At 36.8% G+C, this 17,243-nt stretch overlaps 1 protein-coding gene across 7 annotated transcripts in view; it reads left to right on the top strand.

The window, feature by feature from the left end:
- Nucleotides 1–17,243, top strand: part of LOC140143056 (SWI/SNF complex subunit SMARCC2-like) — a 216,364-nt gene that overhangs the window by 26,075 nt on the left and 173,046 nt on the right. For 5 of the 7 annotated variants that reach the window (XM_072165101.1, XM_072165105.1, XM_072165107.1 and 2 more), the window contains 5 exons: nucleotides 4,727–4,795; nucleotides 7,978–8,106; nucleotides 8,793–8,994; nucleotides 9,661–9,783; nucleotides 10,967–11,187. In XM_072165101.1, the coding sequence (XP_072021202.1) occupies nucleotides 4,727–4,795; nucleotides 7,978–8,106; nucleotides 8,793–8,994; nucleotides 9,661–9,783; nucleotides 10,967–11,187 (744 nt within the window). The remainder of the gene's footprint in view (nucleotides 1–4,726; nucleotides 4,796–7,977; nucleotides 8,107–8,792; nucleotides 8,995–9,660; nucleotides 9,784–10,966; nucleotides 11,188–17,243) is intronic. The other 2 variants (XM_072165104.1, XM_072165106.1) reach the window with 1 other exon arrangement.

Raw genomic sequence — 17,243 nt, forward strand, 5'->3', positions numbered from 1 at the left:
AGGTTTTTATGTAGACAATGAAAAGTGTTGATTGGATGCCTATGTGCTGATAGTTTTGGAATTTTAAACAAGAGAATTTGCCTGAAACCATATGATCTAGATGTGGAGTGGATTAAAAAAAAACCTAATCAGATATGCTACATCCAAGAGTAGGTAAAAGTAGCGTCTTGACCCCAGATCTAGCCTGGATATGGGGCTGTTCCATTTGAAATCCATACACCATCTGGAAGACGTGATCTTAATCTTCTACAGAGTGAGTGTGAACTATTCAAATGGGGTTACCTGAATGGGTGATTCCATTTGAAATCTACACTCCCTGTGTGCAAGATTAAAGTCATGTCTAACATAGAGGGTGTATGAATTTCAACTGGATTCTACAGGTGCAAACACAGTTGTAGTGCCGGTGCAATAAAGTTTTGTGACAAATTCCGTCTGATGATAGAAGTGAAAATTGCAAGTTGTAATGAATATCATGATTCAGAGATCTTTGAAATGGTTGGTCGAGAGACACTGCTCGCAAACTTCACATCTTTAGGGGATCAAAATCATACAATTTTCTGTGCACCTTCACACATTTCTTATTGCATCAAGTATTATTTAAAACAAAGGTCAAATAATGGATTTTGAAAGTATTCTTTAAAAATGTGAATCTACCCTATTCGTTAGCTTGTGTCTTAGTGCAATTTTTATTTTTTTATTTTTTATTTTTTATCAGGCATCTGACTGAATTTTAACAAACACATCAGAACATATCGTTATGAATACGGCAGACGGCCGAACCCGGATTCGGCTTTTGGTAAATTCATTTTACACATGCATTACATTTGAATTCGAGAACAAGGGATCGATGCTATACCTATAGAGGGCAGCATATCGATTTTTTAACGGTTGCCGTCGGTGACCGTACTGTGATGCACCGTCAACTAACCCTGTATGCCGCCTCTTTTGATTACTTATTATGCTGTTATCATCTGGTCTCCGTTAAAAATTGATATGCTGCCCTCTATCATGTACATCATTGATCCCTTGTTCTGTAATTCAAATGTAATGCATTCGTAAAATAAATTTACCAAAAGACGAATCCGGATTCGGCCGTCTGCCGTATTCATAACGATATTAATCATAATAACCACGGTAACAAGAATGATTAATCTAATATTGAATTCCTTGGACATGGGATATTAATACGCTCTTTCACCAGATTCTCATATTTTAGCAGAACATTCCATTACAAATGTCATGAACTTTTTAAATTTTAAAACATTTTCAAAAATATTTAGTTGCATTTTTTTTCATGGGGGAAACCAACATGCCACTCAAAACATTGCATTTTTTTCATGGGGGCAACCAACATACCACTCAAAACAATTACTTATTCACAGACATTTTATTTCAAATACTGCTAATTATGCACATAGCTCTTTGTTTTATATTTTATTTACTAGTTTTGGTCAATCATTCACCACATTTTGTTTGTTGCATAACTAAACCCACACATGAAATATATCAGGTTTTCTTCAACGGAATATTAACTCTTCACCTTGTTGCTTACAACAAAATCCTAACCTTAACCTCCTAACCCTATTAACCCCTCCTAACCCTAAATAAATCCTGCATAACCCAAAATGAATCCAGTTTAACCCTAAACTTACCCCTAATGCCTAACCTAACCATACCTGTACACTCATGATGGGTGCACTGCACTTACGGCTTTGAAAAATATGATTACATCGGCATAGCCTCTATATTATGCACATGCGTGACTCACTATGAATAAATAATGACTGTTGTCTGAAGATGCACTCTGTGTGGGTTCTGTGTACACTAATTACTTACTTTTTTAACAAAGTTTAAATGGTCGCTCTCTTTGGAGACACACTTGGGTCCTGATGAGAGCAGGCTCAAACATAATGCTCAGTCAGTTAAAAATCATAGCATGCTGGCCTATATACGTAGTACACACACTTTATATACACATCCAACATATTTGCACGCTCTGGCAGCATTGGGTCGACTTCATTACTTCACTCTGATGATAAATCTTGCTTTATAGATAGCAGTCAGTCACAGACCATGGTTACGGTGTTCATGTATACGCATACACACAGGCATAACACTCACACAACATGCAACGTGTATTTCATTTCTTTTTGCCATACCTTAACATCCATTACACATGTACAGTAAATCAGCTAGGTAAATTTGTATGCTTGATTTGATAGCATTTTTGTTCTTTGTAATAATTGCACTTTGATGTTGGCTTGCTTCTAGCTGTGCTGTGTCTGTTAGCAAAAGCCGATTTTGTTTGATTGATTGCTTTGCACGCTTACCTCTAATTATACTACGATTGCATTCAAATGTTTCAGTTACTTGCTTTATTAATATGGTGAAGTAGGGGACACTTCCATTAATAGGATGAAAAGAATTTCTTGTACAAAATTATATATTATTGTTATTCTAAAATAAGAATACCGTATTGTCTGTAATAAACGTCCCGGGAACGCAGGAGCGTTGCATTTTGCCAAAAGGGGGGGGGGAGCGTTTATTGAAGGTGAATTGTCAGTGAAAAAAACTTTAAAATCAAGGTAAATTTCCCAATGGTGCTCCTGTAGAAAAGAGGGATTACGACTATACTTATACTACTACCATGGCGGCGCTCACGGAAATTGAGTGGAAAATTATATTTTTGTGGTTAATACAATAAATTTACACCCGTAAGTGCATCATCAATGAAGAATCTGAAATTCTACCATAATTAGGCAATGGAATGGATGGATAACAGGTTTTGTCCATGCAATTTAGCGATAGTCACTGACAAGACTGACGTGACTGATGCAAGTTTTAAGCTTACTCACACGATAAAGCATGGAAATGTTTTCATTTTTGTCAATTTTTATTAGAGGGGAAGCGTTTATTATAGACAATACGGTATTAGTATTGTGTTTCAAGAAGGTAAGGTAAGTTATCATGGGCTGTACACTATCACTGCTTTACTTTTGAAATTCATCCTCATTCATCAAAGTTTGCTAACCACACATGGTGCTGGACACTCTAAATATTCAAATCTTAATAATAGTCAGCCATCTGCATTGAAATATAAGTTAATGTAATTGGACAAAATTACTAGAACTTTGTGCCGATTCAGGACAGAAGTGCAGATTTTGAAGCGTTCAACAGACTCAGGACTATTGGGAGTCGGAACTAACCAGACAAACTTCACCAAGAAGTGTGAACATGAACAAGTGTTGTACAAATTAGTAAACTTGCTAGGTGTTTTAATTATTGAGTGTGTCCTCCTCAGCAAATGTTATAATATGGCTTTAACTGACTTATCTCCCTTGGTATACACATGCCATTCCCTCCAAGTGCAATGTTAATCAATCTAATTTAGCTGTGGGCTTTCAATCAGCACAATATGTATGACTTTATGGGAAGTGTTTGGAGCAATTATAGTAGTATTATCAATTCTTTAGCCCTGCTAATGTGTAATGTCTTATTGGAATGAGTTTTGTGATGTTCTTGTCTTAGGTGCTAGGGAAAGACTGTGACACCCTTTTTGTGGATTTCCTGCACGATGCACATGTTTGTAGAATGCAGTGCCCTTTGCTTGTAGATTTTTTAATGCATGTACTTTTCAGGTAGATTGATTTTCATTGGAGTACTTATCCAAATAATAGTCCAACCCAGTAATAGCGGGTTTTCCCTTGTAAGCGTAGTTGGTGTTGCAATGTTTTGGAAGTATGTGCAAATGTGCACATTGTTATGAAGGGGTTACTAAGCATCACCCCATAGTTACCCTGACATGGTTATATGTACTATATAGTTATGTAATAGGTTATGAAGTTGGCAAGACCTAAAGTTGATTTAAGTCATATCGCTGTACACTTTGTACCCCAGAAGTGATATAATCTAATATCACCTGCAAAGGGTGCATAATGAGGAATTCATCTGACTTGGAGATGCCATTCTTTTGCACTCAAAATGTGCTGTGTAAGTTTGAAGATCTTGCGTACAGCAGGATGATGCCCCCTTTATGATACAGAAGTTTATCTAGAGTATTCATAGGACCAGTTTATTGAATTAAACAGAGGTGGACTATCAATAAAGAAAACTTAATGTATTTTTATTTAGCAGAGGTTTAATAATCGTGAAATAAACTAAGGAAATCATCCCAACAGTCAAAGACACAGACCTTACGGCTATATGTACAATATACATTTCAGTTTGTTTCTGTTTCTTTGTTTTTGTGCTTGTCCACATGGATATTTTAATGCATTACGAATGAACAATGCATAAGTGTTGCCATTACCTGCAGATGAGTTATTCCATTTCATATCCATAATCCCCCTGTGGAAGCTTTTGAAAATATTGTCCACAACAGGGGGAGTATGAATTTCAAATGGGATAAGCATATTCAATTCTATTTAAAACTCACCCTCCCTCTTTGGAAGATGTATGTTAAATCTTTCTCAGAGGGTGTATGAAATTCAAACGGAACTTCCAAATGTGTTCATTCCATTTGAAATTCATACTCCCCCTGTGGATGATATTTCCAAAATCTTCCACAGAGGGAGTATAGCTTTTAAATGGAATAGCCCAAGTACCTTGAGAGACAGTGACAGAGAAGTACAATTATGACAGGTGGAGGGAGTAGCTGTATTTTGTTTTTTACGAAAAGTTGTATATTTTTTTGTTTTATTTTTTTCCATATAATTTAAACTCACAGGGTAGACAAGATCCATATGGTACCCGGATGCAGACCGCGGGTTACCCGCAACCCCTGGGTCAAATGTTGGTAAGCCCCTAGCCACACTGCCACTGTATTACTCAGAGGTCAAGCTACCTCTATGCAGATGGCGTGTGCTCCAGCTTTGCACAATATTTGTGATGGGTCATGACTTTTGGTGGTGGTGGTGGTGTTCTGTAGTCCGACAAGATATGACTGAATTCATATTTTATCTTCTTATATATCCACCATAAAATGTTGAGAAATTACAGAGTGGACAACATGGAGAAATGCTCCTGAAGTTTTCTGTTTTGAATGCTCTGTGCTTCCTCTCCATTCTGTGGTTGGTGTGTGGGAAGATAATGGCAGTGATGGAGTCTAATCCAGTTGGACATGGTGTTCTATATTCTTTTGGTGTTCTAGTCTCTTGCACAGTTCATGCAGATATTCTATCTTTCCATTCTATTCCCCCGGCACAGTTTGGAGAGATGTACGATCATGTGTATCTTTTGCACAAGACTGCTAGCCTCGTCCACAGATGACAGTGGGCTGCTAGCCTGTTTTTGCACAGTTGATGTAGAGCTAGCCTTATTCACAGTCAAGAACTGTGTGCTAGCTTTTTGTACAGATCATGGTTAATGTGTATGCACTGTTGGTGTTGTAGGGTTGATGGTGATGGGATGTATGTCATATAAAGTAAATGAAATATTTAAACTGCTCATCTGGAATTAATATTTATGATAGCTACAGTATCCCATCTCATCTAAGATGCATCATCAGGCTGAATGGGCTGGTACTGAACTGATGACCCATGACATAGTTGCAGTGGCATCAAAGGAGAGTCCTTGAAAGATGGGCAAGAAGGCAATATATATCCGGTGTGAGGAACCTTCTCTCAACCGAAGACGGGGATTACTCGACAACCTTTCAATGAGCATATGATGCAGCCGTCCAAAGAGTTCCTTGGCGACTCTCCCATGATGTCACTCCAACTGTGTGTCACAGGTCAACAGTTCAGTACCAGCCCATTCAGCCTGCTGATGCATCGTATGAGACATGATACTGTAGCCATCTTAAATAGTTCAGATGAACAGTTTATATATTTCTATCTACCTGGATGATTCAGAATATTCACACATATGTATGTCATCTATTTCAATTTTGTGGGTTATGGTTCCTTCTGTAAAGATCTCTTTATGATATCTCGTTGAATGACTTTATATGTGAGACACTTGTGATGCAGGTCCCAACATTAGGTTGGTTCATTTCTCCAGTTTTTGTTTTGTGTTGTTTTTTGTTTATCATTTATTGTCTGCATACCTTCAGTTATTTATTTTGTATTTTTGAGCACTTATTTAAAATTTCATTTTGATTGTTTTTCTTTCATTTTGTTTTGTTTGTAATTTTACATTTTTTTTTGCGGTCTTTGTTTTCAGTATTTGATAAAGGTACCACAAAACCAAGTATCCAACATTTTGAGAGCACTTTAATCCAACAATAGACCTATTTGGTTATTAGGTTATTTAGCAATTCATAATATAGGATCAGGAAAAAGTACATCACCAAATTCCTTTTGCTGCCAACCCCACAGTTACTGCTGCCCAGCTACTTTGTGGCTACTCAGAGTACCAGTGCAGTACCAATCCAGGACCAATGCATGTTCTGTATTTGTGATTCCGATGCGTGTGTTCTAGAGTTCACACATGGGTACTCTATTGGGTCTTCTAGAGTACCAGTGAAGTACCTGGACAGCAGTGCACCTGTGGGGCAGCAGCAATATCATCTTATTTGTGGAGACTGCATAATTGGAGAAACTTTATAGTTCCTTTACTTTTAGCAAATCACAAAAGGAAATATATTCATTCAATATGAGTAAGTGGGGTGTCCAGGTGTCAGCTTAGACATATTGTGAGTGGATCAGGAGTGCATATAGTATAAAGACTTTTGATTTAATATGCCTACCTGTTCCACTTGAGTCGGGTATTATCAGTTTATATACATCATGTGAGTTGATACCTCAACATACCTCTCACTTAAGGGATCTGGAATGAGCATTTCAACAGTATTTTTGTGGGACATGTGAGTACATCAGACATATCGAATTGCACTCTGAATACGAAGAATGTCTTTCTGATATCAAATAATTTTCATTTTTTGAAATTCACGATATAATACAAATTTTATGACAAATTATTAAAATTTGATATTTTTCACATATTTGATATAGAACAGTCCTCGAAGTAAATTTTATAAATCTAATGACATATTCTTAAAGTGTATGTAGCTGGGAGGAAAAGCCGACGATCAATTGAAAATTTTGACCTTTCATATTGAAGATATGGATTTTTCCCGAAAAGACCTAAGCTTTTTTTGGTGTTTTGGGGAAAAAATCCATATCTTCAATACGAAAGGTCAACATTTTCAATTAATCGTCGGCTTTTCATCCCTCCTACATACACTATAAGTATAAATCATCAGATTTATAAAGTGTACTTCGGTACTGTTAAATATAAAAATATCAATTTTTAATCATTTGCCATAAAATGTGTATTACATTGCGAATTTCAAAAATCAAAATTATTTGATATCAGAAGGACATTCTTCGTAGTCAGAATGCAATTCGATATGTCTGATATGCTCTAATGTCCCACAATCAATACTGTCCAAACATTCATACCCCACCCCTTAAGTGGAACAAGTGGGCATATCAAATGGATAGATTAAGGAAATGATTGCAAACATAGGGTACTGATCATAATGTTGCAAAAATAAAAAGCCTAGTTCCCACTCACTGTTAATAATCATAGATGCTATTGCTAGTGAATAAGTATAGCTTCAGAAAGATGGCTGCAGCTTAAACACCTAATCTAACACTAATCCTCGTGATACCTAACCCTAAAGTTGCAAAACCATAAAAGCACATGTTCAAAGTCTTGTCAAACTTAAGCTACATAAGCAATTCTTTTTTTTTTTAATCTTGGTTGAAAATTTCCAAATTTTCATATCATGTAACATGTTCATCATGCTTTATGTTGTGTGATATAGTCAGTTTTATTTTTTTATTGAGGGGATATTCCTTTTTGGCTAAGTGCTTACTAGGGAGAGACTAACACCCTTTTCTCATGCAAATTTATTTTTAGTTTTGTATTGTGGGAGATTCCTTTTATTTTGGAGCACCTTTGTAGTCATAATGAACAGGTGATTTTGAAATTGAGCTAACATACTTTCCTTACACTCTGATATGTTGACAGACTTCGTCATCTCAAGTTGCAAACCTTGATAAAGGACCACCAAAAGATAGCGGCAAACCCACGCCAGACATGACCAACTTTGGGTTGCGCACAGATATGTACGGTGCCAAGAAGTCGCAATCATCAAAGGTAAGGCAATTCATTGGATGATGTATCTGAAAGAGAAAGAAAACATACAGGCATATTTACAGTGTAATTGTGTACTGTATCTTGAAACAAATCATGTGTATTGCATGTATATTTTCACAATCTCACAACAAAATCTCACAACAAAGTCGATTTTAGCCTTTGAATTAACAAAACTGACATTTAAAACTTTTAAAACTTAAAACCAAAAATTAAAATTGTTAGTTTGCCCTTTCCCGACCGACCAAAAAATCATGAAAATCTTGGGGTCCTGTTTTTTGTTTTTGTTTTTTCCTTTCATAACCTCAAAAAGTTTGTAATTTTTTGCAAACAAATCATAAAATAATAATTTATACTTTTCTGAGATATTTTTGAGCATTTTGAAACCCAAACTTTGGCAAATGATGCTTCATGGCTATGTTTCCATGACTTCTCATTTTTCTTTGTGTTTTGTTTTAACATTCACTGTTTACATCATATTAAAAAAATCAATTAAAAAAAATCAACATACCGACCTGATTTTTTTTCATGAAAGTGCAAACAAAAAATTTTTTTCTTGGCCTTATGTCATTGTTTGCTGCAAAAATGAGAAGTAATCAGGTTTTCTTTTGAAAGAAGAAAGGAAATTGAGCTTCTATCTGTCAGTTGTGGCAAAATATTGTGACCTAATTTCCATATTTCTATTTCAGTCAAAGAGCGGTGCATCCAGCAACATCAAAGAATGGACAGACCAAGAAACCCTGCTCCTCCTGGAAGCCTTGGAGATGTACAAAGACGACTGGAATAAAGTGTCAGAACACGTAGGAAGCCGAACACAAGACGAATGCATCCTGCAGTTCCTTCGGTTACCTATTGAAGATTCGTTCCTTGAGGATGGCCCCAATGCTTTAGGTAGGTTGGGAAAATAATTGGGCTATTCCATTTAAAATGGAAGATTTTGGAAATATCTTCCCTGGGGGAGTATGAATTTCAAATGGATTGAACACTTAAGTATGGTTATACCAATGTGGTACAGATTTGATTCTGCACAGTACCAAAACTGAATATGGTGGCTGACCTTGGATGTTTGTCTTTTATGAGAAGGCACCAGATAAAAATCCCATACAGTTGAAAACAAGCTGCATGTTTGTCAACAACTTGTGCCTATTAATCCTAATGCCCAGAGTGTTTTGGGGATTAGAAGGGAAAGAAGGAAATAATAAAGAGAGAAAATGAACAAAGAAGTTGTTTGTTTTGGTCGGAATTCAAACCCGAGACCCCTCGCTTACTAAGTACTATGTCGGTGACCGGTAGCCTCTGGTCTTTCGCTGGCCCGCCCAGTGAACCGTGCATTATATCATGTAGTATTTTGTAATACCTGGGAGTGTTTAGGGTTACGGTAAATAAGACCTGCATGCAGAGCGCTTCATTTCAATGCAACACATAGCTAGACCAACTAAACATTTCGCAAGTACAGTGCTCTGATGTCCGCCTTGCTTATTCTTTTTGTAAGTCTAACAGTTCATCATTTTTCTCCACTAAACGGAAGTCTGATTATGATATTTGCTTTGTTCATAGGTCCATTGTCTCATCAACCTTTGCCATTCAGCCAAGCTGGTAACCCACTCATGAGCACAGTAGCATTCCTGGCATCAGCAGTGGACCCAAGGGTAGCTGGAGCTGCAGCAAAGGCTGCCATCGGTAAGATTTAGACAAAATTAGTTTTTATTAAAAAGTTAATTATGAACCTAGAAGAGCGAAACAGAGTGCAAGATATAATTAATATGTGGGAAATGAAATAAAGGATGCACGTCTGCGAGAATAGTAAATAAAGAGAAAGAAAAACTCAGAAGTACTGACATATAATGAATGGAGAGAGCTGAACCAGTAAGGATTGAACCACTGCACAAAATATTTTTAGTCTTGAGCTTATCAAAACTTCAAAATGGGCTTGTTTCAGTTCTACATAGACCTGCCTGCAAGCTTGAACAATCATAAACATAAAATTGTCATCTAAACATAATTATGTAAAAGTTATATAAAAATCTGCCAAAAATATCTTTGTTCGGTTACCAAGTTTAGGGGACAGTTGCTTTATTTTTCACAGACATTTTTGATCAGAATAATATGCTTTTTTGTGTCTTTCTTCCTTGGCTGCCGTCACTTCTGACAATTAGCTATCATGTGGCATTCTTAGTCAGTGGGAGTGGTCTATTAGTAGACACATAATCTGATTGGACAATCGCATGATTTTGGGTGTCGTCTATCAGGCGGTAGACGACCCCACGTCATCCTGAGTGTTGATAACGCCAGTAACACGCCATAGAGGTGCGCGTATGTATCGCGTTGTATCGCGAGACGCAGGTCGGAATACTCGCACGCCGCTAGCAGTACGCGCAACAAAAGATGTGAAGTTGTAAACAAGTTTCGTTCATTTTAGAAAAGGGGGAGTTTTTATGACGGTAACTTAATTTTTCCTTTAAATAATATTTTACAGTTATTAAAATAATATTTAGCTGACTAAGAATGAGAATAAACGATAGGAATTTTTATTTTGCCTATCCTCTACCTATGATAGTGCGCCGGCATCCACTACGATAAAAATATTGGACCTGCCTGTCGTCTATCACACGGTAGAGGATAGGCAAAATAAAAATTTCTATCGTTTATTCTCTAAGTGGCTGCATCTCCTTATCTCCTTCCAAGCTGTTCTGTTCTGAGCTAGACACTTAGCTTGCAATAGGTTCATTCCTGTCCATTCTTTGACGTTGTCAAACCATTGTTTCTTCTGTCGTCCTCTCTACCTTTTCCCTTCAACTTTTCCTTCTATTATCTGGAGTGTTAATATACGATTAATGGAAAACATGTTCCTTATTCTAAACAGAGGAGTTCGGCAAGATGAAGGAGGAAGTACCAACATCCCTAGTAGACCTGCATGTCAAGAGAGTGGAGGATTGCGAGAAGCTTGGCTTAGATGAGCCTAACCATCTCCTGGAGGCTAGTGGTATCGCGGGCACACTGCCTGAGTCGGAGAAACCTGACAGAGAGAAGGAAGGAGAGGAAGGAGCAAAGAAGGAAGGCGATAAGGACAAGGAGAAAGAGGAGGTAAGTGTGTTGACAACTTGTGGAGGGAATATTTTAGTCTGTAGATTTCACATACACTATTGTGAATGTAAAATGTACATTGGAGCACCAAACCAGGGCTTATATGTGACATGATCAAGGGGAATGAGTCACATGTCGGCAATTTTCAATTTGAAGTTCGTTACATCATTTTTTGGCAGTTTAAGATTGCGACATTTTGTTGCAAACCCCATCAAAATCGGACACCTGGTTACCGAGTTATGAGCAATTTATCAATGGCTGAAAACAACATAAAACAAAAGAATTTGAACACTGTTTTTGCCAATATCTCAAAAACAATATTAGCGACATCTGACTCTTTCCTCTTGATCATGTCACATATTATGTTTTATCAACTTTTCTGATGCCACAGATTAGACCAGCTGATGTAATTGACATGTAGGATAATACTTGCCCCCCCCCCCCCCCGTAGCATCAATACATCTTGAAATTGGGGGGGCATTTATCCTGAACTGTAAAAAGTGGCTGAAAAGAACCAAGATTAAGTCATTTCGTCAAAACGTGGGGGGACGTCAATGCCCCCCTCCCATATCAACTCACCCTTAGTACATAATCATTAACAATTTCTCAATGACAACGTTCTGGTGAGAATTTGTGCTGCAAGCGCAATTTTACAACTTGACACACAGGGCAAGTAAAGCTGTGCTACAACTTGCTTAATGTGTTAACAGCTGACATGCAACTTGACACACAGGGCAAGTAAAGCTGTGCTACAACTTGCCTAATGTGTTAACAGCTGACATGCAACTTGACACACAGGGCAAGTAAAGCTGTGCTACAACTTGCCTAATGTGTTAACAGCTGACATGCAACTTGACACACAGGGCAAGTAAAGCTGTGCTACAACTTGCCTAATGTGTTAACAGCTGACATGCAACTTGACACACATGGCAAGTAAAGCTGTGCTACAACTTGCCTAATGTGTTAACAGCTGACATGCAACTTGACACACAGGGCAAGTAAAGCTGTGCTACAACTTGCCTAATGTGTTAACAGCTGACATGCAACTTGACACACAGGGCAAGTAAAGCTGTGCTCATGGCAGGAAAAAGTGGGCAATACGGGAAGCTCATTGCCGGGAAATTTTTGGTTTTTGACCAAAAAATAAAGAAATACATAAGGAAATATGTCATACTGGAGGAAATTTGGTACAACTGGAGGGAAATTCTGGATTGCTTGCAGGGAAAAAAACATTTTTTCAGCCTCTGGCTGTGCTACAACTTGCCTAATGTGTTAACAGCTGACAAGCAACAGGTGTGTGAGAGTTCCTCTCTCCAGCAGAATTTGTCGGTTCTTTTATTTTCAGCCCATATTTGGTATATTTACCCTGATTTTACGCTGTTTTTCAGTGTTTTTTAGTAATTGTCCTCTTTTGGCCTGTTGCCTCTCACACCCCTGATCCAAGTTCCAATATATGACCGGTCACAGGTGGGGGGTGACAAGTTACGATCAACTGCTCTCAAGATTTGGATGAAATCATGCATAAAAAAATAAAGAGCATACAAGTGATGTCTTAAAATAAAGCTGGTAAACTTCTACTTAACATTGAAATTATCATCTCTAAGTTGATTTTTCCTGCAGAGTGCGCCGTTTTCACATGGCTGGTCACATTATGAATTTGAGCCGTGTATCACACCATGTTTGTGACAGGGTTAGAGGTACAACCAGTTGTACAAGCATTGCACCTGGTACTCTTAGCACCTTATTTAGCAGACATACTACATTTAGATATCTTATCAAGTGGTGAGAAAATCACATTCAGTGTCGGGTTGGGTTTGGAATCATAAAAAATGTTTTCCAAAAATACTGATTTGGTTTTAATGTCAACTTTATTTTTAAAAACAGCTTTGTTATTTCAACTAAGAAGACAGGTTGCTCCTTTAGAAATTTGCTTAACAGTGTGGTTAAAAGCTGTGACTACAGGTATATTGTAACAACTTTTTTCCTGAAAATAGTCATTGGTCTTAATTTCAACTTTATTTTTAAAACAGTTTTGTTATTTTAACTTATTATATGGCAACTTTTTTCCTGAAAATACTCATTGGTTTTGATTTCAACTTTATTTTTATCAATTATTTATTATTTCAACTTATTACTATAAGAGCTTTTTTACATATCCAGGAATCAGCCACTTTACAAGTTGAAATCTTGTTTTCTTCCTATGGAAATAACATTGCCTCGTATTACTAATACACTTTACCTGTGGAGCCAATTCCAAACCTCAGTCATCTTATCAATCCTATATCTATATTCATCATGACAAGCTATGTGTATCACAATCTGTTATTTTGCTACTCTTGAAAAACATCAATGATCCGTTAAAGGGACAAAAGATTTTTTTGTACAAAAATGTTTTGCCTAAACTGCTTCACTAAAGGAATAACAAGCATGAATATAATATGTTAATTCAATCAGGTTTATTTCAAAACAATATTACAAATAAATAATGCTGTAATGTTCATGGTTATTGCTAGCCCCAATCTGTTGCCCGGCTTTGTGAATTGGAGAATGCGGAAAATGAGACCAACCTAAATTGAGCACCGTATCATCTCTGGATGGTATACTATAAAACGACAGAGCCTGAAAGCAGTGCTAGAATATCCCCAGCATGGACTGCTGCTCATGTTTATTGTTAACCAAGGTTTCCGAATTCAGCGATTACTTTCAAATTTGCCATTTGCATGGTTTAAAAGCACATTATAGTTTTTACACAAATGTTATATATCTGCAATCGGAGCAGTGCACATTATATCGTTATGAATTCGGCAGACGGCCGAATCCGGATTCGTCTTTTGGTAAGTTCCTTTTACGCATGCATTACTTTTGAATTTGAGAACAAGGGATCAATGCTGTACATTATAGAGGGCAGCATATCAATTTTTTAACGGAGATCAGATGATAACAGCATAGTAAGTATTCAAAAGAGGGTGGTATACAGGGTTAGCTAACGGTGTATCGCATTACGATCAACGACGTTAACCGTTAAAAATTCGATATGCTGCCCTCTATAGGCAAAGTATTGATCCCTTGTTCTCAAATTCTAAAGTAATGCATGCATAAAATGAATTTACCAAAAGCCGAATCCGGATTCGGCCATCTGCCGAATTCATAACGATATATTTCAAAAATGACAAAATGTAAATTGGGATGAATTTAGGTCATTCTAGTTTAGCAAATTGTTAATTGCCCCTTGAAAGGGAAACAACAAACCAAACTGTCGTAAAAATGTCTTAAATTCCTGAGGAGCGTTTGCTCTTCTGTCATGTGTAATTACATGGATAATGACAAGCATCTTAATGTATCATGTAATATTATTAATGCGACTTAAACCACTTGGAGACACCAGGGAATACGCAAATAATTTTAGAAGCGTTTCATCAAGAAAGTAACGAACCACATCCTTTTTATTTACTGTCAAGTGTTGTCATATAAAATAACATATCATCATAGTATATTGAACTTAAACCTGCAAGGTAACATTGCTGTCTTGATATTGTTTGGAATACACTTCAAAGAAAATGTTTTGCTTCGTTCAGATGTCACAAAGCATATAATACACCCATCTTGAATCAGTTATTTTACATTTGGAATGTAGCATTCACTGTGTGTACCTAAAATGTTCTTGTCAGGTTTCACACACAAAAAACACGCACCCATGATGACGGAACTTTTTTTTTCTCATTTTGAAATTTTCCATTCAATAATTTTAGCACAATTTCGTATATCTTCTTAAATTGCAATTCATTGTGTTTCGTTCCAAATTAATGTGTTTCCTAACATCTCTGACTCAAGTAAGAAGATTAGATTGGTAGAGTTTGGACAACAGAGGGCAGTATAGTATATTACTGTTAAAAACTGTGGCACTTGTGGGACAGAAGTTTCTACAAATTATTTAGTACACTAGAACTTGTGACATTTGTTGCTCACATTTGCTCTAGTATGGTTTCCACAATGTACACAGGGTCAATGTGGCCAGCTTATCCATTCAAATCTAATCCTTTAATGTAAACCATCATGAGATAGCAGTTTCGTGTTATCGTGAGTCATAAATAGTATTTTTAGATAACATTTAACATCAGTACTTATGAAATTCACAAAATATGTTCTAAATTATCCCCAAACAAGTGGACAACTAAAATATTATAATTAGTAACACTAGGATCCACAACATGCTCATCTATCAGGGCACAGTTCTTTAACCCCAATACATTTGTACATTCATTGAATGACCTTAAATTTGAGTACAAAAGCTCATACTTAGAGAGAATAAAAATCTAATACAGGAGAGTGATTTTTAGCTCTCCTTAATTGAGCATTCTCTCCTTGAAGGCTCCAGAAGAGCTATTTAAAGCTCTCCTGCAAATTCCCTGAGCTAGCATCAGATGCATTTCTTCTAAAACTCACAGTAGGACAAATATATCTACAACTAAACTACCTTGATTACAACCAATAGTATTTACTTTGTCCAGTTCAGTGGCTGCATTTTTGGGTGGTAAAAGTGGCAATCCTGCAATCAACAACTGCTGGCAGTGTCTTAACATTGCTAAAGCATAATAAACACTATCTAAACACACAAATCATCAGCTGTTATGGTGCGGTATTGACACACCTGTTCCGAGGATTCGCTAGCGCAGATTTCAACTGTACTAATTAAACGTGAATCACCTGCTATTTGATACCTATTTTCGCGCTCTTAATTATTTGATTTTAAATTTTGTGAAGTAAAAAAGAGAGAAATGATGATGTGTTTGACATTGTACACAAAGAGCAATCATTTGGTTTGGTTGTGTACATAGGAGCACAGGATATGCTGAAATGCGAGCCATTGTATGTGAAAATAAAGAAAAATTTGAAAATGTTTTTCATTTGTGAACATCACAGATAGACATCAGGTGTCTCCTCAGCAGGTGTGAACTTTTTTGATCGTGTTCTAAGCCTGTTCAAATGTCATATACACACAAAAATAAATGCTCTCGATTACAATGTCAAAAAGTTGTGCAGTGTCGTTAGTTTGTTTTTGGTGATTTTATGGAGCAAATAGTGTTTCCTGCTTATTCCTGCAAGTTATGTAAGATGTCTTGAAATTGCCTATACATTCTGTACAAAGCACTTCAAAACTTTCCCTATATCATTTCATGCGATTAATTAAATTATTTCATAGACATGATAGACATCATTACTTGCATTTTTTAGTAAGGAGCAGCAAGTGTTGTAATGTAATACCTAGAATTGGAAAATTCTGTATGCAATGGGCTATTCCAGTTGAAATCCACACTACCCCCATGGAAGATTTTGGAAATATCTTCTACAGGGGGAGTATGTTTTTCAAATGTAATTGGTCAGGGTTAATCATTTTGAAACCCATACTCTCCCTGTATTGTGGCTTTACTATATCTTCCACAACTGGACTGAGTATCTTAAATGGAAGTTACCCAATTGTCTATTCTATTCAAAACTCATACTCCCTCTGTGGAAGACTTTAGCTAAATCTTCCACAGGGTTATTGTGAAATTTAAGTGGAATAGCCCAATATGCTGGTAAACAGCATTTATGCGTATTGTGTTCAAACACTGCAGCAAGTTCAATAGCGACGTAGGTGCATATTTCACTGGCCACGGTATCGAAACGTGCACATGATTTTAATCACACAAAGCATACAATGAGTGGTTTGCCGGCACGCTTACAGTGCAGTCGCAAAAAGCATTGATGTTACTACTGAACTTGGGTGAACCAAAGAAAAGTCACCAGAGAGCAGATTATCGAGTGGAGAATGGAAAGATGCAACATTGTCAAACTGCTAAAACACTGCATTTGTCGACTTGAGGGGAAAAGTTTTAATTGTCATGATCTCACCACTGCACATCTCAAATGACTAAGCTGTAACTGGCTGACATACATGAAGGTTATTGCATGTCATTTTGAATCTCGACAATTCAGACAGACAGTAACACATGCTTTTGACATTTAACTTCATGCCCCAAAAATCTATCCTCTCAAACAAGAAGGAGTGCAGAGTA

The sequence above is a fragment of the Amphiura filiformis genome, chromosome 20 (genome assembly GCF_039555335.1).
Source record: "Amphiura filiformis chromosome 20, Afil_fr2py, whole genome shotgun sequence".
Lineage (NCBI taxonomy): Eukaryota > Metazoa > Echinodermata > Ophiuroidea > Amphilepidida > Amphiuridae > Amphiura > Amphiura filiformis.